Raw genomic sequence first — 25,406 nt, 5'->3', positions numbered from 1 at the left:
GGAAGGGGAGGCTGGGGGGGGGGCTCCCAATCGAGGCAGGCTTCAGGCGCAGGCGCAGGCCCGGCATCCTCTTTCTCCTCACCCTCCTTTTCCTGTCAGGAGGAAGAGGCGGTCCTTCTCCGACGCCTCCTTCCTTCTCTCCCTTCTCTTCTCGGGGTCCCTCGTGCTCCGCCCCGGGAAGGAGAAGAAGCAGCAGCAGGAGGAGGAGGAAGAACTGGAAGAATCCCAGAAGCGGTGAGGAGAAGGCCTCAACGGTGAGCGCGGAGGCGTCAGGCTGCGCTAGGCCTCACTAGGCCGCGACGAGCCTTTCCTGTCAGTTAGAGAGAGGGCGGGGAGGGCTGTTTCTGTGGGGAGGCGGCCTATGGATTTGCTTATTTATTTGTAGGGGAAGACAGAAGAAGGAGAGATGTATAGAGTGTGTGGGAGGAGAAGGAGGAGAAGAAGGGGGCCTGGCTTCAAGGGTTGAGTTGGGTATTTGAGGCCTGGGGTTTTCCTGTATTAGGGCCTGGGGTTGTGCTCTATTAGGGGGCAGGACTTTACTTTATTATCCTGGGGTTTTGCTTTATTAGGGCCTGGGGTTTCATTTTGTTTGGGACTGTGTGTACTTTGAGGGTCCATGGAGTCTTACTGGGGGAAAGAAGGAGGGGAGATAATAATAATAATAATAATAATAATAATCTATATAAATAAAAATGTAATGTTTAATGTATTGTCGAAGGCTTTCATGGCTGGAATCACTAGGTTCTTGTGGGTTTTTTCGGGCTATAGAGCCATGTTCTAGAGGCATTTCTCCTGACGTTTTGCCTGCATCTATGGCAAGCATCCTCAGAGGTAGAGGTCTGTTGGAATTAGGACAATGGGTTTATATATCTGTGGAATGGCTGGGGTGGGGCAAGGAGCTCTTCCCTGCTGCAGTTAGGTGTGAATGTTTAGCTGATCACCTTCATTAGCATTTGAAGGCCTGCCTGAGCCTGGGAAAATCTGTTGCAGGGAGGTGTTAATCTGTGCCTGGTTTTTTCCTCTCTGTTGTTTAGCTGTTATAATTTTAGAGAACACAGAAATGCTGGACCACACCAACAACCACCATGTCAGACTACACAGAGAAGCCATTGAAATCCACAAGCATGTGGACAATTTCAACAGAAAGGAAGAGACCATGAAAATGAACAAAATCTGGCTGTCAGTATTAAAAAACTCTAAAATTATAACAGCTAAACAACAGAGAGGAAAAAACCAGGCACAGATTAACACCTCCCAGCAACAGATTTTCCCAGGCTCAGGCAGGCCTTCAAATGCTAATGAAGGTGATCAGCTAAACATTCACACCTAACTGCAGCAGGGAAGAGCTCCTTGCCCCACCCCAGCCATTCCACAGATATATATAAACCCATTGTCCTAATTCCAACAGACCTCACTACCTCTGAGGATGCTTGCCATAGATGCAGGCGAAACGTCAGGAGAAATGCCTCTAGAACATGGCTCTATAGCCCAAAAAAAACCCACAAGAACCTAATGTAATGTTTGTTTGTGGGATTAACATAACTCAAAAACCACTGGGCGAATTGACACCAAATTTGGACACAACACAACTATCAGGCCAACAAGTGACCAGCACTCATAAAAACACCGAAAAACACAGCAGAAGGGACTTAAAAAGTAAAAAGAGAGAGAGAGAGAGCAAAAGACTCTACAGCACAAGCGCAAAAACGACTTCCCTTGGCAAACAAAACAAACAATAGCGTATCCACACTTTCTTCTGGACTACAACTCCCAGCATCCCCTAGACCAGGCCCTTTAGGGGAGGAGGAGGATCCAAATGCGCTGCTTCCAAGCTGCAAGCGTTCTTCTCCTTGGATTTCTTTGAAAGCATCCCAATCCCTGCAGATTTCCAATTTCCTATTCCTGGACTGCAACTCCCAGCAATCCTCCAGATAGATAGAATAGATAGATATGGATAGGTAGATTGATAGATCGATCAGGAGGACCGCTGGGAGTTGCAGTCCAAGAATCGATCAGGAGGACCGCTGGGAGTTGCAGTCCAAGAATAGGTAGAGAAGGAAGAAAGGGGAGAAAGAGGAAAGGAAGGAAGGAAAGGAGAGCAAGAAAGAGGGATGGAGGGATGGAGGGTTGGCCACAGCAACGCATGGCAGGTAGAGCTAGTAATAATAATAAAAACTTACCTCTCCGAACGCATCTACTCTTACGAACCGACTAGGACACTAAGATCATCTGGGGAGACCCTTCTCTTGGTCCCGCCTGCATCACAGGCGCACTTGACGGGGACGAGGGACAGGGCCTTCTCAGCGGTGGCCCCTCGGCTGTGGAACGCCCTGCCTGCAGATATCAGATTGGCCCCCTCCCTGCTGGAGTTTCGGAGGAAAGTGAATACCTCGCTGTTCGAACAAGCATTTGATTAAACAGTGTAATTGAACATAGGAATACGGAATAATGGATGACGAGACTGGATTCTGATTTTACTCTTGAGGTGCTAATGATTGTTATACTGATGTTAATGATTTATGTGATAATTGTTTTTAATTGCCCTATACTTGTTTTGTGATATTTTGTACTGATGTTGTTCACCGCTTTGAGTCGCCTGAAGGCTGAGAAAAGCGGTATAGAAATAAAGTTAAATAAATAAATGAATAAACTTTATTTGTACCCCGCTACCATCTCCCCAAGGGACTCGGTGCGGCTAACATGAGGCCAAGCCCACAGCACATCAATAAACAAAGCAATAACAAAACAGTCAAAGCAATACAATTAATATAAATCACATAACAAAAATAACAGTAAATCAACAGTAACACACAAGCATTTAAAACCAATGGCCGGGCCAAATGTAATAGATTAAAATTAAAAATAATGCTGGACATGAACAAGGTAGGATATAACTGGGATAGAATTTTCAATGAGAGATGGAGGAACGCAGTCAGTCCTAAATCAATGGTAAAGTGCATTTTGAGGGCATATTGCTGAGAGCTTTCCTTATTCTGGGAAGGCACACTGGAACAAACACGTTTTCAGGCTCCTAAAGATTGCCAGAGTTGGGGCATGTCTGATGTCTGATGTCCTTGAGATGAAAGCCAGTGGTGAGTATAGGTTTAAGGAAGGAAGGAAGGCTGGAGATTTGGGGTTGTGGAGGTGGGTTCTGTGGGGCTCTGAGGGTTCAGGGGATCCTATTGGGAGAGGAAGGAGAAGGGGAGATAATAATAAACTTTGTTTAATACCCTGCCACCATCTCCCCAATGGGGACTCAGGGCGGCTTACATGAGGCCAAGCCCAACAGCATATTACAATAAAATAAAACCAAAACACAATAACAACACAGTAAAATACATACAACATATGAGTACAACAAAAACCAGATAAATCAAAACCATACACAACAAAATAAAATAACAGTGAGCGGGGCTGCATGTGCAAGATAAAAACTAAGATACCAAAAATACTAAAATTAGGATGAGACAGGGATGGAGCAGATTGTTTGTGAGGTATAAGGTTTGGGAGGAAGGAAGGAAGGAAGGAAGGAAGGGGGACTGGCATCAATGAGGAAGAGGCCTGACTCCAGTGGAATTTGTTTTGGGGGATTACATCTAGCAAAAGCTCCCTTTCAGGGCTAGGGAATGGTTTGAAAGGGTCCAAGGTAGGTTGTTTTGGAGGGCTGGGGTTTTATTTATTTGGGAGTGGTATATTTGGGATTATGGCGAGATGTACAGAGTATATTGGGTTTAAAGGGAACCTAGGTTGGAAGATGGGGGGAAGAAGAAGGGGGCCTGGCATCAAGTGTGATTTGGATATTTGAGAGTTGGTTAGGGGAGGGGAAAGGGAAGGGAGGAGATGAGGAAGGTACTGAAGGGTCCCCTGCTTGGTTTGTGTTTTATTTGGAATTGTGGGATTTTGCTGTATCAGGGATGGGGTTTTTGCTTTATTATAGAATCATAGAATCAAAGAGTTGGAAGAGACCTCATGGGCCATCCAGTCCAACCCCCTGCCAAGAAGCAGGAATATTGCATTCAAATCACCCCTGACAGATGGCCATCCAGCCTCTGCTTAAAAGCTTCCAAAGAAGGAGCCTCCACCACACTCTGGGGCAGAGAGTTCCACTGCTGAACGGCTCTCACAGTCAGGAAGTTCTTCCTAATGTTCAGATGGAATCTCCTCTCTTGTAGTTTGAAGCCATTGTTCCGCGTCCTAGTCTCCAGGGAAGCAGAAAACAAGCTTGCTCCCTCCTCCCTGTGGCTTCCTCTCACATATTTATACATGGCTATCATATCTCCTCTCAGCCTTCTCTTCTTCAGGCTAAACATGCCCAGTTCCCTAAGCCGCTATTTGGGATTGTGGTTTCTATAATGGTTCAGGGAGTTCTTATTGGGGGAATGAAGGAGAGATGAAGGCTAGTTGTGGGTATAAGGTTGGGTAGGAAGGAGGTAAGGATGCCTGGCATCAATGAGAAAAGAGAAAAAGGCCTGACTCCACTGGGATTTGTTTTTGGGGGTTACGTTCTGCAAAACCCCCTTTCAGGGTGGCAGAAGTCCTGGGGAAAGCAATGGGGGTCCCCTCAGGTCGGTTTGGAGGGTAAGAGTTTGAGGGAGTCATTTGGACTTTGGTTGTGAGGCATCCATACAATTATGGGGAAAATCTTGTGGGGAAGGGTCTCTGTGGGTCCTCCTTTTGCTGGGAAAGATGCAGGTTGTTGCTATGTTTATTTATACCCTGCTTTTTCTCTCAACAAGGAGATTCAAAAGGGTGAGTTGGAGGTGTGAGGAGAGGGAAAAAGTGGGTGGGGTGCTGACATATTGGGGTTTGCAGCATGGGTTGTATGGAGGTCCAAACTGTTGGGAGGGGCGTCTTCTTTTAGGGAGAAAGAAAGGTGGGCATAAGTACACTATACTACTGTTGTGGCTGAGTTTTCTGAATCTAGAGCACTTCCTTACCCCACAATGGTGTTTCGGAGCCCTTCTTTTTAAATATGGTGCCTTTCCCCTGCCATTTCTTTAAATAACCTGTACATCATTCATTTAAGGATAATGTTAAACTTCCATGATTGCATTTCTTTCCTTGAAATGTTTCTTAAGAAAGAAAATAAATAAACAGTGTGCCACCTGATGTACATCGGCTGTGGATGTACCTTTGTGACTGAGGTGTTTTTTCCCCAAGATGGGAGCAGGTGATGCTTTGTCTACAGCTGCACTTTACGTATTTTTGAGTTTGTTCTCCCTTGAGGTCTTAAATTTGGTCCTTAGGTCTCAGAAGGAGGCTTACTGCAATTTGCCAGGAACCATTCCCCATACATCTGTACAGGAAAATAAGTAGGTAGAGTGTATTGTTGAGCTTGGACTTGAAGATGTAGGAATAGGGCATTTTAAGGAGGAGTGCTTAATATAAAATGAGCATATCATAATTTCCAGTGCAGAGCATGAAGATAAAGTTGGAAGACTGAGGGAGGAAGGAAACACCTATTCAAGAGAGCCAAAATATATGGAGATGGAAAAAACCAATTGTTTCTATCAACTTTAAATTACCTTTCAAAGCGTACTGCATTTCAAGGTGTGTAATTAACTGTATAGTGATTGCATAGCCTTTGAGAAAAAAGATATTGCTGAGTTCTGTTAAACTTGAGATAAAAATATTATGGTTTAATAAATACAAAAAAATGTTGTCTTGAATGAATGGAAGCATTTTTGTGCCATTTTAAAAAATAAAAAAGTGAAATCATCCTTGAAATAGAAAATGGATTGTTTCATTCTGTACTTTCTGAGAATTTAGAAAACATAATCGATTTTTGCTTGTAAGGCTTAATTTTTTTAAACCAGTGGTACAAATGCTTTTGCAAATTTCAGAAAGTTTGGTCTGTGCAACTTGCATGTTTTCTTGTTTTGAATAAATTCAGTTATATGTAGGCTTTTTTCCTTTTAATACTCAGTATTTATTGGCATGATTAGAGATGTTACACTGCCCTAATATCCTAAGGGCAGTAAATCCTATCCGATCTTGAAAGCTAAGCAGGGCCATCCCTTGTTAGTGCTTGCCTGGGAGACCACTATTGAATCCCAGGGTGCTGCAGGCTATATTTCAGCAGAAAGGAACTTGCAAAACCACCTCTGAGTATTCCTTGCCTGAGAAAACCCTATAAAATTCATGGGACCACCATATATCAACTGGAGACTGGAAGAGACACCCACACAGATGTCAGAATTTTTTTTTTTTGTGTTCAGGTGTCAGATAACTACCTTTTTATATGCTAAAGTGTTACCTGACTGCTAGAATCAAGGTAATCTTTCACATATGGGCAATAACAAATAATGTTATTTGCAAGCTTGGGCTGGAGTAAATCTCACTGAAATGCAAGGCGCTTTCTTGTGAGTCAAAGTTCAGAGGCTATAATGACAAAAAGTTTTCGTTGTCGACCAGTTTACTCCACAAAAGTGTGTTTGCTTGACAGATTAATCACTTAAACAGCATCTGTCTTTCATTTGCTGTCTTTCAAGACTTGAATGGTGCATTCAATGGTGTATGGTGCAAGAAGCTGTTCCTAATAATAATAATAATAATAATAATAATAATAATAATAAAGAATTTTATTTTTATGCCCCACCTCCATCTCCCCAAAGGGACTTGGGGTGGCTTACATGGGGCCATGCCCAAACAACAGAGCTAAAAAATAGCACATTAGAATGCATAACATCAATTTAAAATATCATAAAATAACAGTAAACAACGTTATAACAAAATATAACACAACCATCAAACCAAACAATAGCATAATTCAACCATGTAGGATATAAGGAGCCGTATAGGATATAAGGAGCATGCTTTACCTGCAGCGTAACCCATCCTTTTAATTGTTTTTCTAAAGGACCTTTGGATGCCATGACAGTCACTCTAGTGTGCGATGCCTCGGAAGCTATGGAGCTCTGTGCTTCTCAGCGACTCTATCTTAAGCCCGTAGCGAAACTGACAATCAGTGTGCTGCTTCCAGAACACACCGGCTCACCCCGAGCCTTCTCTAAGTGGGAAGTGATGGACAAGCTGAAGAGTATGATTTGTCCAGACCAGTTCACCAGCGTAAAGGTCTCAAAGAGCACTAAGGGACTCCTTCGCCTCGAGGGAGAGGCAGAAACCAAGCGCTTGGTCTGTAGCCTCAAGGAAAAGCTCCATGGCAAGATGATAAAACTCAATGGTTTTAAAGATGACTTGCAAGTGGTTGCTACAGAGGCACCTCTGGATTTCCCAACTCCACAGGAGTTGGGAGCCAATGCGAACAATAGAGAATTGCCGGAAGGAAACTTTGCGGAGCAAAGCAAGGATGTGGCGGACTGCCTCCATTTGGAAGGATTGCCGTGCAAATGGTTTGCTCCGAGAGGTTCAGATAGTGAAGTGCCGAGCGAAGATGTCTTGAGAGCAGTGTTTGAACGTTTTGGAAAGATCAAGAACATAGATATCCCCATGCTTGATCCGTATAGGGAAGAAGTGGTGGGAGGAAGCACACATAATTTCACTTTCCGTGGCCTGAGGACATTTGAGGCTTTTGTCCAGTACCAAGCATCCACGTCTTTCTCAAAAGCTATGGAAACACTTAAGGGAATGAAGCTGATGTTTAAAGGGGATGATGGAAAAGCTCTCGCTTGTAACATCAAGGTAAGCGGTATCGCAGCAGTTGCCTTAGTTTAGTTTAGATGAGATTTACTCAGCTATAAACTTTTGTGGACTAGTCACCACTTTCTTAGTCACTAGCTGTAGTTCATAAAAGAAAAACCTTCCAGCCTTTTAGGTAGCACTAGACCAGCGTTTCTCAACTTGGCGGTCAGGACCCCTGGGGAGGTTGCGAGGGGGTTTCAGAGGGGGCCCGCCAAAGACCATCAGAAAACACCCATTTCTGATGGTCGTTGGAACCCCTTTGGCAGAGAAGGCTGAAGATCTCTCTGCCTGTCCTCTTCCTTTTTGGACACAGACGGTGAATCCTCCCGGCCTCTCCATCAAGGGGAGGGCTGTTTTTGAGACTCCCAAGCCGGGGGGGGGGGGGGGAGAGGGCAGGTGTGCTCAGCGCATGGCAACGTGGTGCGCATGTGTGGGCACAGGAGAGAGTGCAAGACTGGAGAGAGACTTGCACCAGCGAGTCCCTTCAAGGCAGGGGAAAAGCATCCACGCGACATGGGACTGAGAGTGGCTCAGCAGCATCAGGAAGATCAGCAGCAGCAGAAGCAGCTTAGATAATTTGTAACATTATTGGAAAAAAGTATTTCCTTTTGTTTTTTAATTAATGTTCCCATTAGAAAATGCATAAGGATGTGGGTGAACTACAACTCTCAAAATCGTGGGTCAATCCTCCCCAAACTCTGCCTGTATTCACTGTTGGCCATATAAGGTCTGTGTGTCCAGTTTGGTGCACAATGCTCTATCAATGTGGATGAACTATAACTCCCAACCTCTGAGATCAGTTCCCTCGAAACCCCTCCAGTATTCAAAGTTTGGCATGCTGGGTATATGTGGCATGTTTACTAGTTCCATCACCAGTTTGGTACAAAGTGTTGGTGAACTACAACTCCCAGAATTCAAAAACAGCTCTCCCCCCCCCCCCCCAACCCCACCAGTATTCAATGTTGGCCAGGTAGGTAGTGTGCCAAGATTGGTGCAGATCGATTGTGGGCTGGATTCAGAGTGTTCTTTGTTTGTAGGTTAACTGTAAATCCCAGCAACTACAACTCCCAAAAGACAAAATTAACCCCCCCCCCCCCCAACCTCACCGGTATTCAAATTTGGGCATATCGGGTATTTGTGCCAAATTTGGTCCGGATCCATAGTAGTTTGGGTTTACAATGCTCTCCGGAGATAGATGAACTACATCTCTCCTAAATCACTGTCAATTCTTTCCAAATCCCTCCAGTATTTTCTGTTTGTCATGGGTGTTCTGTTTGGGAAGTTTGGCCCAATTCTATCATTGGGGGATTCAAGGGGTTCCTTGTTGTAGGTGAACTATAAATCCTAGCAACCCTAACTCCTAAATGTCGAGGTCTATTTTCCCAAAACTTCACCAGTATTCAAACTTGGGCATATCAGGTATTTGTGCCAAACATGGTCCAGTGATTGAAAATCCATCCTGCATATCAGATATTTACATTACGATTCATAACAGTAGCAAAATTACAGTTATGAAGGAGCAACAAAAATAATTTTATGGTTGGGGGGTCACCACAACAGGAGGAACCGTATTAAGGGGTCACGGCATTAGGAAGGTTGAGAAACACTGGTGCAGAAGAAGTATATGGATCTCTGTGCCATCAGCTGTTCAGGTTGGGTAGCATAGCAAGGGATGTCCTTACTGTTGTAGTGCAGGCAATGAGGCCAAAGGGTCTTGGGGAAACTTTCTGTGTTGGTCTTGTTGCCCGGAAGACGGCGCTAGAGGCTTTTGTGTCTTTGGCCAGCGCAAGAGAGCAATGCCACCTTTTTGTTCTCTTTGTTTCGCAACAGGTGACGTCTGATGCCACCAGTCATTTCAGTGAGGCTGCTATAAACCAGAGAAACCTGGAAAGATTAACACTGCAAGGGCTAGAGCAAGAAAGAAAGCGGGAGGAAAACAGAGGGAAAAGGGGGACGGAAAGGTGAGGAACCTCGTTTTTTAAAATATGATCATGTTTGGCCTCTATGGATGCCTGGGAGAAGAAATTGCAGTGACTGGATGTGGTTGGTCCCTTGAGGAGGTGCCATTGGTCCTTTCTCCTCTCCGGGGAAATGAAAATCCATACTCCAAAACCTCAACGTGTACATATACTATAGTACAGGCAGTCCCCAAGTTATGAACAAGATAGGTTCTGTAGCTTTGTTCTCAAGTTGAATTTGCATGTAAGTCGGAACAGGGACATTTTAAAAGTGTAACTAGAGCTCTCTCTCTCTCTCTCTCTCTCTATATATACCGTATATACTCGAGTATAAGCCGACCCGAATATAAGCTGAGCCACCTAATTTTACCACAAAAAACTGGGAAAATGGATTTATTTATTTATTTCGGTTTCTTCTACCCCGCCCTTCTCACCCCGAAGGGCACAATTTGATGCCAGCATCACATAACAGTAGTAACACAAAATAACATCCATTAAACAGTTGAAACAGTTAAACAACAATTCCTGCATTACAACCCTAAAACCAATAAAACCAATAAAACGATACAAACCTAATTACTCCTCATAGACGGTCAGCGTTCACTATCTCATAGTCCAGTTTCCAATTCCACAATTGTCAGTCCTGTCAGTCCTAGTCGTTTGATTGTCCTTATCTAGTTGTCAGATTGCCCGAAGGCCTGGTCCCACAACCACGTCTTTACTTTCCTCCTGAAGGAGAGGAGGGATGTTGATGCCCTAATTTCTCCCGGGAGTGAGTTCCACAGGTGAGGGGCCACCACCGAGAAGGCCCTGCTCCTCGTCCCCACCAACCTCACTTGTGATAGCGGTGGGGTCGAGAGCAGGGCCTCCCCAGATGATCTCAGACTCCGGGGTGGGACGTAGAGGGAGATCCGTTCGGACAGATACACTGGACCAGAACCGTAAAGGGTTTTGTAGGCCAAAACCAGCACCTTGAATTGTGCTCAGAACTGAACCAGCAGCCAGTGGAGCTGACAAAGCAGGGGGGTGGTGTGCTCCCTGTATGACGCACCAGTGAGCAATCTGGATTGACTCGAGTATCAGCCAAGGGGTGGGAAATGCAGGAGTTTCAAAATATAAATAGATACCAATACAATTACATTAATTGAGGCATTAGAAGGTTAAATGTTTTTGAATATTTACATAAAACTGTAATTTAAGATAAGACTGTCCAACTCTGATTAAACCACGATTCTAACTTTCTTCAGTGGAAATGTGCTTATGTATCCTTCCAATAATAATAGTGTGAAATAATAAATGTAATAATAACAGTAATAAAGTAAAATAATAAATGTAATAATAATAATAATAATAATAATGACAACAACAACAACGGAATTCAATAATAAATAATCTTGACTCAAGTATAAGCCGAGAGGGACTTTTTCAGCCTAAAAAAAGGGCTGAAAAACTAGGCTTATACTCGAGTATATACATTATATATTCTTTAGCTTTGGATCACATACAGAAGGGCGAACACCCCTGTCGAGTTTCCTTTGCTGTCTGTGTCCTTGTTCAGGAGATTTTCCTCTCACTTTCTGCTCCTCTGACTTTGGAAAATTTGGCTTGTTGTGGAAACAAGAATTGGGGTAAAGTTTAGGGTTAACATCCAAGCCTCAGTGTGTGTCACTGCTTGTTTTCTCAGCTTCCCTTATCTCTCCAGAGGGTTTCTTTGGTGCTAAATTACACCTGAGCAGCAATAACACCTGAGGCTATATGTCTTTGTTCTGCCTCTATCCAGTCTGTTGGAAGAAAAGTTGTTATGTTAAAGACAGAAGTAGTAACGCTAGGTTTGGGGACCTCTCAATAGTTCATCATGGACTATGTTTTACTTCTCACCATTCTCAAACCATTTAGCCTTCTGGTTTGGGATTTTCTACTGGTTACATGAGTCAATTTGACATCACAGTGACAAAATAATAATAACAATAACAATATTTTATTCTACCCTACCTCCTCGAGAGGACTTAGAACGAATTACAGCATATACAAACACAAACATTCAATGCCTTGATAAAATGAGACAGAAATTCGCAGACAAAGCAAAGGCTTCCCCTTTCTTCTCCGGCTTCTGGAGGTGGTGCTCAACTCTGGCTCTGGGGGAGGTATTCCTCTCCATTTGCAAGCTAAGGAGTTTGCATTGTTAGTAGACACCTCTTCTGCAACTTGCAGACCTTCCAGATTTCTTGGCTTCAACATGAAGTCAGTTCTGCTTCCCTTTTGTAGCATCTTGCATAGAGCTGAGTGTATTCTTCTGTAGTCTTTATTGAGCCTAATAAAAGCCTAACTCCGGATTTTTGGAGCTTTAATAATAATAATAATAATAATAATAATAATAATAATACTTTATTATTTCCCCAAGGGACTCGGTGCGGCTTACATGAGGCCAAGCCCACAGTACATCTGTAAACAAAGGCAATAACAAAAACAATCAATACAAAACAATTAATATAAGTCACATAAACAAAAAATAAACAATAAACAATAACAGTAACACACAAGCATTTAAAAAACTTTGGCCAGGCAAAATGTAATAATTTAAAAATTTAAAAAATAATGCTGGGCATGAACAAGGTAGGATATAACTGGGATAGGGTTTTTCAAAGAGAGATGAGGGAACGCAGTCAGTCCTAAATCAGTGGTAAAGTGCATTTTGAGGGCCTATTGCTGAGAGTTTTCCTTATTCTGGGAAGGCACACTGGAACAACCACGTTTTCGGGCTCCTCCTAAAGACTGCCAGAGTTGAGGCATGTCTGATGTCCCTGGGAAGTGAGTTTCAGAGTCGGGGGGCCACCACCAAGAAGGCCCTCTCCCTCTTCCCCACCAATCGCGCCTGCGAAGGAGGTGGGAGCGCGAACAGGGCCTCTCCAGATGATCGAAGAGATCGTGTGGGTTCGTACACAGAAATGCGGTCATGCAGGTTGGCGGGTCCCAAACCGTTCAGGGCTTTGTAGGTAAGAACCTGCACCTTGAATTGGGACCGGAAAATGAACGGCAGCCAATGGAGCTCCTTGAACAGGAGGATTGACCGCTCTATGTAAGTCGCACCAGTTAGTAACCTGGCTGCTGCGTGTTGTACCAATTGAAACTTCTAGGCCGTTTTCAAGGGCAGCCCCATGTAGAGTGCATTACAGTAATCCAATCTGGAGGTGACTAAGGCATGGACCACCTGGCCAGATCCTTTTGAAGTGTGAGGGTTTGGATTGCCTCCTTCCAGTGTTAGGAGTCTGTATTTCCTCATAAATTACTACTTCTATGACTAAATAATTATATATCAAGAATGACAGGATCATCATGGTATGTCTAGTGTATAGATATGGTAGCATTACCATAGAGAAGGTAAATCAAGACATGTGAATTGTACATGGATGCTGTAGTCAACCTTCCCTGTCTGTAGGTGCTTCTGAAATAATGAATTCTTTTAAACTTCTTTTGACATCTTAGCAATTCTAATGTATCAAACAGTTTGGAAATTATTGACCTGTAAAATGGGAAAACAATTTATTTCCCTTTTAATATACTCTTTCCCCGAAGGCCTTAGCTATTTAGAAAGGAGGACTATTTAGACCTGTGTTGGTTGTTGTTTTTTCCCCTCTAAAGTGAGGAGTGACATGAGACAGAGGAGCAGTGGCTGCATCTTAGGGCCAAAGATTTTGACTCAAAGCAAATTGAGGCAATTGGGTCTCGATCTATGGGCAGAAGATCCAAGTTATGCATTTACTAAGGAAGAATGTGGGCTGCAGTCTGTGTTCAAGTCCCATTGAAACCAAAGAGTCTTAACATATGTGGGCTTGTTTTCAGATAAAGTTTGTGACTTTAGATATAATCCCAGGATATCTTGAGATTGTACAATGTTGCAAGAGCAAGTTTAAGTGTATCTTAAAATATTTTTCATCTTGGATATCTATATATACTAGCTTGGGGACCTGGTGGTGCCCGAGTTATTTGAAAAAGGCATTGTTTGTTTTGGGGTGTTATGTCGTATTATTAATTTGTAGCTCTATTTCTTAGGGAAAAAGTCAGTCTTTCCTGTTTTTATGAATGCTCCCATTAGAAGATGCATAAAGATGTGGGTGCATTGCAATTTGCAAAATCCTGGACCAATCACCCCAAACCCCACCAATATTCAAAGTTCACCAAGTTGGGTCTGTGTGCCAAGTTTGGTCAAGATCCATCATTCGTGAGGGCTGCAGTGGTCTTTCGAAGTGAGTGAAGGTACTGCAAATCCCATCATCCATGGCAATTTTGGTGCAGATTCATCATTGGTTGGGTTCACAGTGCTCTCTGGATGTAGGTGAACTACAACTCCTACAAATTTATTTATTTTATTTATTTTGAGTATTTGTACCCTGCCCTTCTCAACCCTGGGGGGTGGGGAGAAACTCAGGCTAATCATGGCAAATTCTTCCCAAACTTCTTGTTCAGTTGTTAATCAATTCCTGTTTGCTGTGTGGAATAATAAAGGGTAGGAAAGGGTTACAGGAAAGGCAGTGGGTGGGTGTCATGCAAATTCCACTCCCATGGAGAGAGAAAGGAACCCTGGGATGTCCATTCTGGAGGAAAAACAGAACATCTAGGATGAAATTGTCCCTGAATGAAAGCCTTCACTTGGGTGGTGGGCAGTATGGTGTTTGTGGAGGACATTGGCAGGGGTTGGGAGACATGTTCATGGTGTCCGCTATAACCTGAAATGTCTTTGGAGGGAGGGCTTTTGGTGGCTCCCCAGCACTGTGGGTTAAAGCTGTTTGTGGAGGCAGGAGGCTGTGTAAGTCAGTGGTTCTCAACCTGGGGTCCCCAGATGTTTTTGGCCTACAACTCCCACAAATCCCAGCCAGTTTACCAGCTGTTAGGATTTCTGGGATTTGAAGACCAAAAACATCTGAGGACCCCAGGTTGAGAACCACTGGTGTAAGTGGACACCTCCGCCACATACACACGTAGACATTTCCACTTTTATTATGTGTATAGATAGATATATATGAGGTGCTGTATTAAAAAGTACCCATTTCTACGTGGCGTTACTGCTTGTGTGTAGCAGCTACTAGATTCCAAGCATGAATAATCCTTCCGTTCAGCGTCTGTAAAACCTTTCCTACCCTCCAAAGGTTAGAAATGTAATATGAGGCTGTTTTAAAGCTAAAAAAAACAAATCTAAATTGTCCCATATTAACAATTGCCTAGAAAAAGACGTGATGGTGGTGGTGATGATGATGATGATGAAAAAAAAGTTGGAGAAGGAAAGAGGAAGTCTAAGATCAAGAGACGGGAAAAAAGACAGATAGATCGCGATGACAAACGCCCAAGAAAGCAGCAGAAGGTAACAGCGGGAGAAGAGTTGTGGCCAGAAAATATGCCTGAATGGGAAGAGAGGAAATACCTCCTAGCTCAGAGAAGAGTGGAATCTATCAGGCTGCTTACAGTGCTGTTAAACCAAATCAAAGTAAGAATACAAGTCTTTTTTCACAAATATTCCAAAAGATTTCTACAAATCTGTATAATAGAATATGTAGATGCCAGGAAAAAGAGATCCCAGCCTCCAGGTGCACTTCATTTTGGTGCATTAGACCAGGCATGAACAAACTTCGGTCCTCCAGGTGTTTTGGACTCCAACTCCCAGTAGGCTGTTAGGAATTGTGGGAGTTGAAGTCCAAAACATCTGAAGGGCCAAAGTTTGCCCATGCCTGCATTAGATTAACTCTGAGATGGAAGGAAGAGTTATATATTCAATGGGTAGCACCATGTTATCATTAGCTGTGAGAGTCAGCAATCTCTTTCTTTTGGAAATCCTTATTTCAGCTGTCAAAAACACAAGTGATGATTGAGTTTCTGTTTCTTTAGTGCCGTGAAATCAATTTACCTGTGAAGGAATAAAGCCGCATGTAGCATTGGGAGGACATTCTTGTTTATTATTATTATTTACAGTATTTATATATTCCGCCCTTCTCACCCTGAACACACATGTACATGGCAAACATTCGATGTCATTATACACTGACAAGACAGACAACTGAACATAGATAGGCTTTCCCATCTTCGGCATCTTGGATGCTGTGCTCAGATCCGGCCACAGGAGGGTGCTGTTGCTCCATCTTCCCTGCCAAAGAGCATTGTTCATAAACTTCCTCCTTGATTGAATCACCGGCATTTTCTGGCATTTCCTTAAGGGTGCCTTTAAAACCTCCCCGCTTAAAGCAGTACCTATTTATCTACTCACATTTTGCTTTCAAACTGCTAGGTAGGCAGAAGCTGGGCTGAAGGTCAGGAGCTCACCCTGACCCAGGCTTTGAACTGTCAACCTCTGGGCTGAGAGGGGTGGTATATAAATATAGTAAGTAATAATAATAAAATAAATTGATCAGCAAAATTTTATTGCAGCTGGCAATTAACCAGTTGTGCTATTCTTATAACAGTACCCAGTGATAAAAGACAAAATCCTTAACTCCTAATCCATGGTGATGAAAGTGTCTTGCTTATTGTCTTTTTGACAAAGGATGCTATTTTTTAATTATTGTATTTGTTGCAAGAGAAAAAAAAGATGTTTCAGCCTTTAAGATAAAAACCACCATCCTTTGTATGATGCCAGCTTATTTAAAGCTTATCTGATTGTGAGTATATATATATATATATATATATATATATATAATGGAGGACTTAGAGTGACAAAGATGAGCTCCCAGAGACAGTCGTACAGTGAGGGAAACTTCTATTTGCTTTTTGTAAACAGTGTCATTTGGTCTTCTTATGGGTGTGATAGAGAAGTGGTTGAGTGACAGGTATGATCCAAATGGCACAACCCATATGTACATTTTGTACAACTTTTGAAAGCAGATAGTTGAAAAAGCATGAAAAGTTTATGTTTTTATGTCGCTTCTGTTCATCTTCAGTCAGTTTAATCTCATTTATTTTTTATACTACAGCAAACCCAATTCAGTTATAATAAGACCTGAAGTTAGGCCATTACTTTCAATTGATTTAACTCAAATATTTGACCAAGTCTAGATCTGACTCTTGATTCTTGGTCAGGGGAATCTTAAGTTGACTCTGCTTTGTGTTTGTCGGAAAATCACATGCCATTTAGCTTTCCTGCTTCAGGCCCCAAAAGTTATAGAATTCATTCACATCCTATAATTCTTAATTAGACAGTGTCAAATTTTATTTATTTTTTTGTCCTGCAGGTGTCATTAATTGAATTTTGCTGTAATTCTGTCTTTCCATTTTTTTATTATTATTTTGAAGAATGTTGTGCTGTCATCGAGGCAAATACGGGATTTTGAAAACGAGAGGGAGGATTCGTTTCCTGCACCTGAGAAAAAGAATGCACTGAAGGAGAAGCAAAACTCTCATTCCCTCCAACACCCAGAACTAATAGAGGAGAAAGACCCCAAGTGTCCTTTGGCACAATTGGATAATGTGCATATTTCAGGAAGAGAGAAAGAACAGCCCGTTGGAGATGATTCGCCGACATCGCCTTGTCCTTTGGTGAGAACAGTTTTGAACAAGCCGGTTTCGCGGACAATAATCAGCTGCACAACGGAGAAAACCGCTGACGGATATCACGCCTCTGGCTTGTTGCGGGTCACAGTCACTCAGGAGTGTCATGCCGCAAAGCCGCCTCGTGCAGCGGATTACCCACCACAAAATTTCCCAAAAGCCAGAAAACGCACACGGCAAAAGGTTTACGAAACTGATGAATTCATCCATTATTTACTAAACTACTACCAAACCCCACGATACGCGCGGATTTGTGCAGCGTTGCCCAGCCCAGCAGAGAAACCTTGGCGGGAGAGGATCGTGTGTCGAAATGGGAACAACATTCGCGTCAACCTCGAGAGCAAAGAGGAGCAGTGCTTGAAAGAAATGGGTCCAGCCCCAGACTGTCGTGAGAGAGATTTCAGATGGAGCGAAGGAATAGAGAAAGAACCTGCGTCCAGGAGCCAGACCGGTACAAGTGGGATTATCAAAAGCTTCCAAGTACGGAGCAGTGACTCGTTGGATGAACTGCATACTCCTATTCTAGTCAACACTAAGAAATGCCAAGGAAACGATCCTGGAATGGAAATTGTGTCATCGAAAAGGCCATTTGGCCATGTGTATAAACTGAAGGATTTATTGGAAGAGATAAGCAGTGACTCTGAATATTTTAGCGAGGCGCTTAATGACTCACGGAACAGAACTGAGAGGAGAAATGGGAGTTGCCAAACTAGCTGTGACCCGTGGCCTTTGAGCAAGTTGGGAGCCAGAGAGTTGCTGATTTGTGTTCAAAACGTCGCCGGTAGCGATCCAGGCGGCAAGCGCAGCTTCTGCTCCAACTCTGAGTGCTGCGACTCGATAAAGCAGGCGAGGCAAAGGCTTAAAACGGGATCAAAGAGACCCAGCAGTAAAGTCCGGCACGATGGACCAAACACCAAATGGGCGTCTAGCGAAGAGGAGAGGGAATCCAGCAGGAGGAGGAGGAGGAAGAAGAAAAAGAAAAGGACTTCGAGTAGCTCCCTGCCTGACGACGAGGAACCTGACGTCTTTAAGACAAACCATCGCGAGGAGGTGGAGAACCTGGACAAGATGCAGAGGAAGTGTCGCAAGATGCTCCACCACAACATGCAATGCAAGACGCTCCATGCCATCGGAGGAGGAGCAGTGAAAGCAAAGGACGTCATCTGCCTGAGTGCCTCTCAGCTTCAGGAAGCCCACCAAGAAGCAGGTAAGGAGGTTGTGAGCATTAACCGGGATGGAGAGAGAGGGTGTACTGCAAGGGAAGGAGCCCGGAGAGCTTTCAAGAGTCGGGCAGAAAGGGGACCTGGGTGTGGTGTGGTTTCCAGGATGTATGGCTGTGTTCTGACAGCATTTTCTCCTGGTGTTTTGCCTGCATTTGTGGCTGGCATCTTACATGAGGCCAAGCCCATCAGTAAAAACAAAACAGCAAGCAAATCATAGAATCAAAGAGTTGGAAGAGACCTCATGGGCCATCATCCAGTCCAACCCCCTTCTGCCAAGAAGCAGGAAAATTGCATTCAAATCACCCCTGACAGATGGCCATCCGGCCTCTGTTTCAAAGCTTCTAAAGAAGGAGTCTCCACCACACTCCCTCCGGGGCAGAGAGTTCCACTGCTGAACGGCTCTCACAGTCAGGAAGTTCTTCCTCGTGTTCAGATGGAATCTCCTCTCTTGTAGTTTGAAGCCATTGTTCCATGTCCTAGTCTCCAAGGAAGCAGAAAACAAGCTTGCTCCCTCCTCCTCCCTGTGGCTTCCTCTCACATATTTATACAATAAATAAAAGAGTACAATTAATATAACTCACATAATCATGACATACAATTTTTAAAACCTTATGGCCAGGCCAAATGTAATAAATTAAGAATTTTAAAATAAACACGGTGTGAACAGAGGTAGGAGGGTATCTAAGCAGGAGGGTTTTAAAAGATAATTACCGGCCCAGGAGTTTTAAGGCAGCCGGGCCAAAGAGTTGTTGCTGTGGCCCTGGGCAAGTGTTGCTATGGCCAGCAATGGGCAGTTGGGCCGTTGAAGCACTCTTGCCGCGAGGCGGTGGGGCCCGTGGAGGCGCCCTGCCCAGGAGTTTTGGTTTTACAACAACTTGTTTTGGGGTCTTAAGCCGCTCCTGCATCTTGGCCCTCCTTTTTTTATATATATATGTAAATATTTATTAAGTTTTTCTTATTACATGTTAAAAAGATAGATCAGGGTAGAAGAGAGAGTGAAGGTGGGAATAAGTCAAGTGGGATATAGAATTTGGGATATGGGATATGGGGCGTGAAGGGGATAGAAGAGAATAGGAGAAGGAAGGGGGAGGAAGGGTAAAGAATAAAGTGTAAAGATTTAAAAGCATCAAAAGTGAAGATTGAGGTTTCCCCCTTCGTTCGGTCTGACTTCCTGGTGTTTTTGAAGAGATTTCCTTTTCTTTCATTGGTAGAGTTCTTTTTCTTGTTGTCATCGTTAATTCATGGGCCACAAGATAGAGACATTTGATTTTCTTCGTTTTACCTATCCTTTTCATCCAAAATAGTCATTTATCAATGTCCAGTCTGTTTCCTTCTCAAATAGTCCTTTGTCCTTCTGTATTAGATAGCTTAGTCTGTCCATGTTTCTTATATCCTTAAATTTGAATTCCCAGTCTTCTATGTCCGGAGTGTCTTCCTTTCTCCATTTTTTTGCATAGCAAATTCTCGCCGCTGTCATTGCGAGGAAAAGGAGTTTATCTTTGTTCTCTTCCTCCCTTTCATCTGTAATTCCTAATAGGAAAGTTTCCGGTTTTAGCGGAATGTTTGTCTTGAGTATTTCTTGTAACTTTTCTTATATTGTTTTCCAATACTTTTTGGCTTTGTTGCAGTGCCACTACATATGATAATATGTTCCCTCTATTTCTCCACATTTCCAACACCTTGTGTGCCGTCGTGCTTGGTGGCTATTAGTCTTAATGAAGGAGGGATGGACGTGTCACTTTCCCCCCAAGGGATTGCTTCTTGCCCTCCTTTAGGACACTGGAACTCCCAAAAACCCAAAACGATGTAAATTGCTCAAAATGAGTTTTATTTATCACAAAGTCATTTCTTCAAAGCAATGAGCTGGAAAACTTTAGAGGGGTGAAGGAAAAACATACGTTACAGTCTCTATTAGTCCTGGGTCCAAGGGGTTTGAAGCTGAGAAGCCTCACCCAGTTTCCTCTTTCCTCAATGGCTGTGAATGCCGGAGCAAACCACAACCCCAGTTCAGATGGCCTATGTCTTAAAGATTCAGGATCTTCCTCTGGTGCCAAAAGAACCAGCTTGAAGGCGCTTGGGATCTCCTCAATGTTATCCAGGATGATCTGGACATAAAGCATGAGTCCCAGGGGTAAAAAACCTCAGAACTGGTGCTAAGAGGTAACTTAAATCAGGGTCTTTTAGAATCAAGTCTCTTACTCACGTCCATCTGGTACTAACTCTGATGGCAGAATGAAAAGAAAAAGGAAGTTCTCCCCTCCTGCAGGAAAAGGTGGAGCCAAACAGTACTGATTGACAGCTACAAGCAACCAATCCATACAACTCTACATAAACATGGTAAAAGGGGCAGAATTAAGCATAATACAACAGTTTAAATCTTACAACTTACAGTTCTATACATAGGTGGCGCCACTCGCGCCGTCACACCTTGTATTGTAGTTTTTGTAGTATATTCCTAATTTTTTCGGGGTCATGTGCCATCTATAGAACATTTTCAGCCAGTTTTCTTTCAAATTATATGCTTTTGTATATTTCAATTTCTTGGTCCAAATCGTTTCCCATTCTGTTAGTGATATTGATCTTCCGACGTTTCTTGCCCATCTAATCATACTCTCCTTAATCCTTTCTTCTTCCGTGTTCCATTCCAATAGTCTTTTGTATATTATGGAGATTGTTTTTCTTTGAGATTTGATTATTTTATCCCAATTATTTTCCTCCATCATAAATCCCGTCTCCTTATCTTTATTGTAATACTCTTGTAGCTGTCTGTATTGGAGCCATGTTAGATTAGTATAGTTTTGTTTTATTTATTTATTTACCTTACCTTACTTATATACCGCTGTTCTCAGCCCGAAGGCTACTCACAGCGGTTCACAACAAATACGAATAGCAAAAATTCAGTGCTACAGTATAAAAACAGTTAACAACCTATCACATTACACAATTAATAAACAATTACTACAATACCCATTCACTGTCGTCTCATCATCAAAAACATGTTCCAGATTCGTCATCCATTGTTCCATTCCAGTGTTCATTAACCAATCATTGCACTAATTATTCGAACGCCTGCTCAAACAGCCAGGTCTTCACTTTTTTGCGGAATACCATTAGAGATGCTGCTAGTCTAATGTCCGTAGGAAGGGCGTTCCACAGCCGAGGAGCCACCACCGAGAAGGCCCTATCTCTCGTCCCCGCCAGCCATGCTTGAGAAGCAGGCAGGATCGAGAGCAGGGTCTCCCCGGAAGATCTCAAAGTCCTGGTGGGTTCATAGGCAGAGATGCGGTCGGATAGGTAGCTTGGGCCGGAACCGTTTAGGGCTTTAAAGGCCAACGCCAGCACTTTGAATTGAGCCCAGCAGCAGATCGGTAGCCAGTGGAGTTGGCGCAACAGGGGGGTTGTATGCTCCCTGCTTCTCCGCTCCTGTTAAAATCATGACTGCTGAGCATTGGACTAGTTGGAGCTTCCGAGCTGTCTTCAAAGGCAACCCCATGTAGAGAGCGTTGCAGTAGTCTAAACGGGATGCAACCAGAGCGTGGACTACCGTGGCCAAGTCAGACTTCCCAAGGTACGGGCGCAGCTGGCGCACAAGCTTTAGCTGTGCAAATGCTCCCCTGGTCACCGCCGAAACCTGGGGTTCCAGGCTCAGCCTGTTGTGATTTCAGTCGGAATTTTCCTTCTACTTTCTTTAAAATTTCTGTATATTTTGTCTTGGCCCTCTTTCTTGAGTCTTGAGTCTGTGCTGCCACTCTCTCCCGGTTTGCAGGGGACTTGCAGGTGGACGCCTGCTCCGAAGGATGGCCTTTGCTTCCCGTTGACATCATGCAGACGAGTCCGTACCCAGAGGCGGTCTGCGGAACTGAGTTCGGAAGAGGATGCTGATGGAGATCTTGAGACTATTGAAGGAGGGAGCTCAAAATAGGTCCTTTTATACGACTCTTTAAGGAATGTAACTGTACAGTAGACCTTGGGTGACGTGGACACTCAGCTTAGGCTCCTCTGCACGCCGGTGGAAGCAGAAATGGCAGGAATCCGTCCGCGGATTTGGCGTCTGAACCAAAGAGGACCAAAAACAACAGAAAAGACGGAGGCCTTATTGAATCACGGGCTGAGCTGAACTGAACGAATTCTGTTCCTGCCTTTTTTGGGACAGAGCGAGAGTCCTGCCGGTAAGCGGAGTGATGCCTAAGCCTCTCATATACCGGTTGAATAAATATTTTTAATTTATAAGACTTTAAAGAGAAAGTGCCTCCTCAAGTCATGTCAGGAAGGGGATGGTGTGAGAGACGCAATGTGATAAGGAACATGTTTTAGAGTCCGTCGCACATTGATAACATGATGTAAATTCAAAGCCAGTCAGCTTCCATGACAGTAGTTGCATCTAGGAAGGTTTGCGTCATGAGTTGGTCGCTGGTTCAGATCCAAACTCTCTGTATCAGGTCTTGGCAAACTTTGGACCACTAGGTGTTTTGGACTCCGACTCCCACCATTCCTAACAGCCTCAGGCCCCTTCCTTTTCCCCCTCAGCCGCTTAAGCGGCTGAGGGGGAAAAGGAAAGGGCCTGAGGCTGTTAGGAATGGTGGGAGTCGGAGTCCAAAACACCTGCTTGGGCCCAAGTTTGCTCGTTCTTGGTCAAACCCCATCTACCTGTCATTTTTCCAAAATAGATTTTAAAGCTAAGCACATTTTGAAAGACAGTTTCCCAACTTCCCAATGTTTTCCAATTAATGCAACATTAAGACTAATTGGGACGTACTTCTGAAATTGGGAATAGCTTAAAATTGTTGTCACCCCGATGTATGAGAAACAAGTCATACAGTCCCTCCAAATAGATGTTTTTTTCCTCAGTAATTCTTCAGGTGTTGTCAAATTATTATTTCTGGGTTGCTGTTGAGTTTTCTGACCATGTTCCAGAAGCATTCTCTCCTGACGTTTTGCCCACATCTACGGTAGGCGTCCTCAGAGGTTGCGAAGTCTGTTGGGAGCTAGGCAAGTTGGGTTTATATACCTGTGGAATGATTGGAAACTAGGAAAATGGGGTTTACATACCTGTGGAATGATGTCCAGGGTGGGAAAAAGTTGGAAGCAAGTGTGAGTGCTGCAACTGATCACCTTGATTAGCATTGGATAGCCTTGTAGCTTCAAGGCTTGGCTGCTTCCTGCCTGGCAGAATCCTTTATGGGAAGGTGATTAGCTAGCCCTGCTTGTTTCTTGTCTTGTTGTTCGAGGTAGGTGCAAATGTTGTCATTGGAGACCTTGATTAGCATTGAATAGCCTTGCAGCTTCAAGGCTTGGCTGCTTCCTGCCTGGCAGATTCCTTTATGGGAAGGTGATTCTCTAGCCCTGATTGTTTCTTGTCTTGTTGTTTGAGGTAGGTGCAAATGTTGCCATTGGCCACCTTGATTAGCATTGAATAGCCTTGCAGCTTCAAGGAGTGGCTGCTTCCTGCCTGGGGGAATCCTTTGTTGGGAGGCGATTAGCTAGCCCTGGTTGTTTCTTGTCTGGAATTCCTCTGTTTGAGGTAGATGTGGATGTTGCCATTGCCCACCTTAATTAACACGCAGTTTCAAGGCTTGGCTGCTTCCTGCCTGGTGGAATCCTTTGTTGGGAGGTGATTAGCTGGCCCAGATTGTTTCTTGTCTGGAATTCCTCTGTTTTTTTAGTGTTGTGCTTTGTTTACTATCCTGATTTTGGAGTTTTTAAATGCTGGTAGCCAGATTTTGTTCGTTTTCGTTGTTTCCTTTGAAATTGAAATTGTCCACATGTTTCTTGTGGATTTCAGTGGTTTCTCTGTGTAGTCTGGCATGGTGGTGGTGAGAGTGGTCCAGCATTTCTGAGTTCTCAAATCATATGCAGTGTCTAGGTTGGTTCATGGAGGAAACTATTAAAATGGAACATAATCTGGCTACCACTATTTTTAAAACTCTAAAATCAGGACAGTAAATAAAGAGCAACGTTCAGAAAACAGGGGAATTCCAGACAAGAAACAACCAGGGCTAGCTAATCATCTCCCATCAAAGGATACCCCAGGCAGGAAGCAGCCACGCTTTGAAGCTGCAAGGCTATTCAATGCTAACTAAGGTGGCCAATGGCAACATTTACACCTATCTCAGGGCCAGCTAATCACCTCCCAACAAAGAATTCCCCCAAGCAGGAAGCAGCCAAGCCTTGAAGCTGCAAGGCTATTCAATGCTAATCAAGGTGGCCAATGGCAACATTTACAGCTACCTCAGGGCCAGCTAATCGCCTCCCAACAAAGGATTCCCCCAGGCAGGAAGCAGCCAAGCCTTGAAGCTGCAAGACTATTCAATGCTAATCAAGGTGGCCAATGGCAACATTTACACCTACCTCAGAGCCAGCTAATCGCCTCCCAACAAAAGATTTCCCCAGGCAGGAAGCAGCCAAGCCTTGAAGCTGCAAGGCTATTCAATGCTAATCAAGGTGGGCAATGGAAGCATTTACACCTGCCCCAAACAGAGTTCTTTCTGTCTCCCACCCTGGCCATCATTCCACAGGGATATAACCCAGTTTTCCTAGTTTCCAATAGACCACACAACCTCTGAGGATGCCCATCATAGATGTGGGCGAAACGTCAGGAGAGAATGCTTCTGGAACATAGCCAGACAGTCCGGAAAACTCACAGCAACCCAGTGATTCCGGCCACAAAAGCCTTCGACAACACAATTATTATTTGCTTTTTAAAGGAAAAGAATGATAGGCAAGAACACGGACTTGCACCCGCTCTTCCCCGATTAATGTTCCTTTGCTCCCAACGGATCTGCCCAAACAAAGCAGCCAGAGGGGATTGAAGTCTTTCTCCCACGTTTGTTGGTGTTTTCCTTCTCTGAATAAGTGACCTTCCGAAGTATATTGTCTGAGCCAAAAAAACCAGTGACCTGACCCAGTTGTTGCTTCAAGTTGTACGGAGCCCAATATTGCAGTCTTAACACATTCTGCCGTTTGCAGTGGAGACTATATCATAGGACACGGTTTGGAGCACCGCAGGCGACGTTGGCCACGGCTATGATGGGTTCCCAACGGAGAGGGAAGAGTA

General features: G+C 43.8%; 1 protein-coding gene across 5 annotated transcripts; it reads left to right on the top strand.

The window, feature by feature from the left end:
• The first annotated feature begins 79 nt into the window (after nt 1-79).
• LOC132762837 (A-kinase anchor protein 17B-like) lies at nt 80-22,849 on the top strand. 5 transcript variants are annotated; one of them, XM_067471503.1, is made up of 7 exons: nt 80-234; nt 5,412-5,550; nt 6,860-7,641; nt 9,472-9,602; nt 14,820-15,078; nt 16,875-18,336; nt 22,119-22,849. In XM_067471503.1, the coding sequence occupies exons 3-7, from the start codon at nt 6,874-6,876 to the stop codon at nt 22,232-22,234; spliced, it is 2,736 nt and encodes a 911-aa protein (XP_067327604.1). In that variant the 5' UTR covers nt 80-234; nt 5,412-5,550; nt 6,860-6,873; the 3' UTR covers nt 22,235-22,849. The 5 variants fall into 5 exon arrangements, with proteins under 5 accessions (XP_067327604.1, XP_060611998.2, XP_060611997.2 ...); XM_060756015.2 differs by having other exon boundaries at nt 80-254; nt 5,417-5,550; XM_060756014.2 differs by having other exon boundaries at nt 80-254.
• The last annotated feature ends 2,557 nt before the right edge of the window (nt 22,850-25,406 follow it).

The sequence above is a fragment of the Anolis sagrei genome, chromosome 10 (assembly GCF_037176765.1).
Source record: "Anolis sagrei isolate rAnoSag1 chromosome 10, rAnoSag1.mat, whole genome shotgun sequence".
Taxonomy (NCBI): Eukaryota; Metazoa; Chordata; class Lepidosauria; order Squamata; family Dactyloidae; genus Anolis; species Anolis sagrei.
Note: the sequence above shows the minus strand (reverse complement) of the source record. Positions and strands in the feature narration are given on the sequence as shown.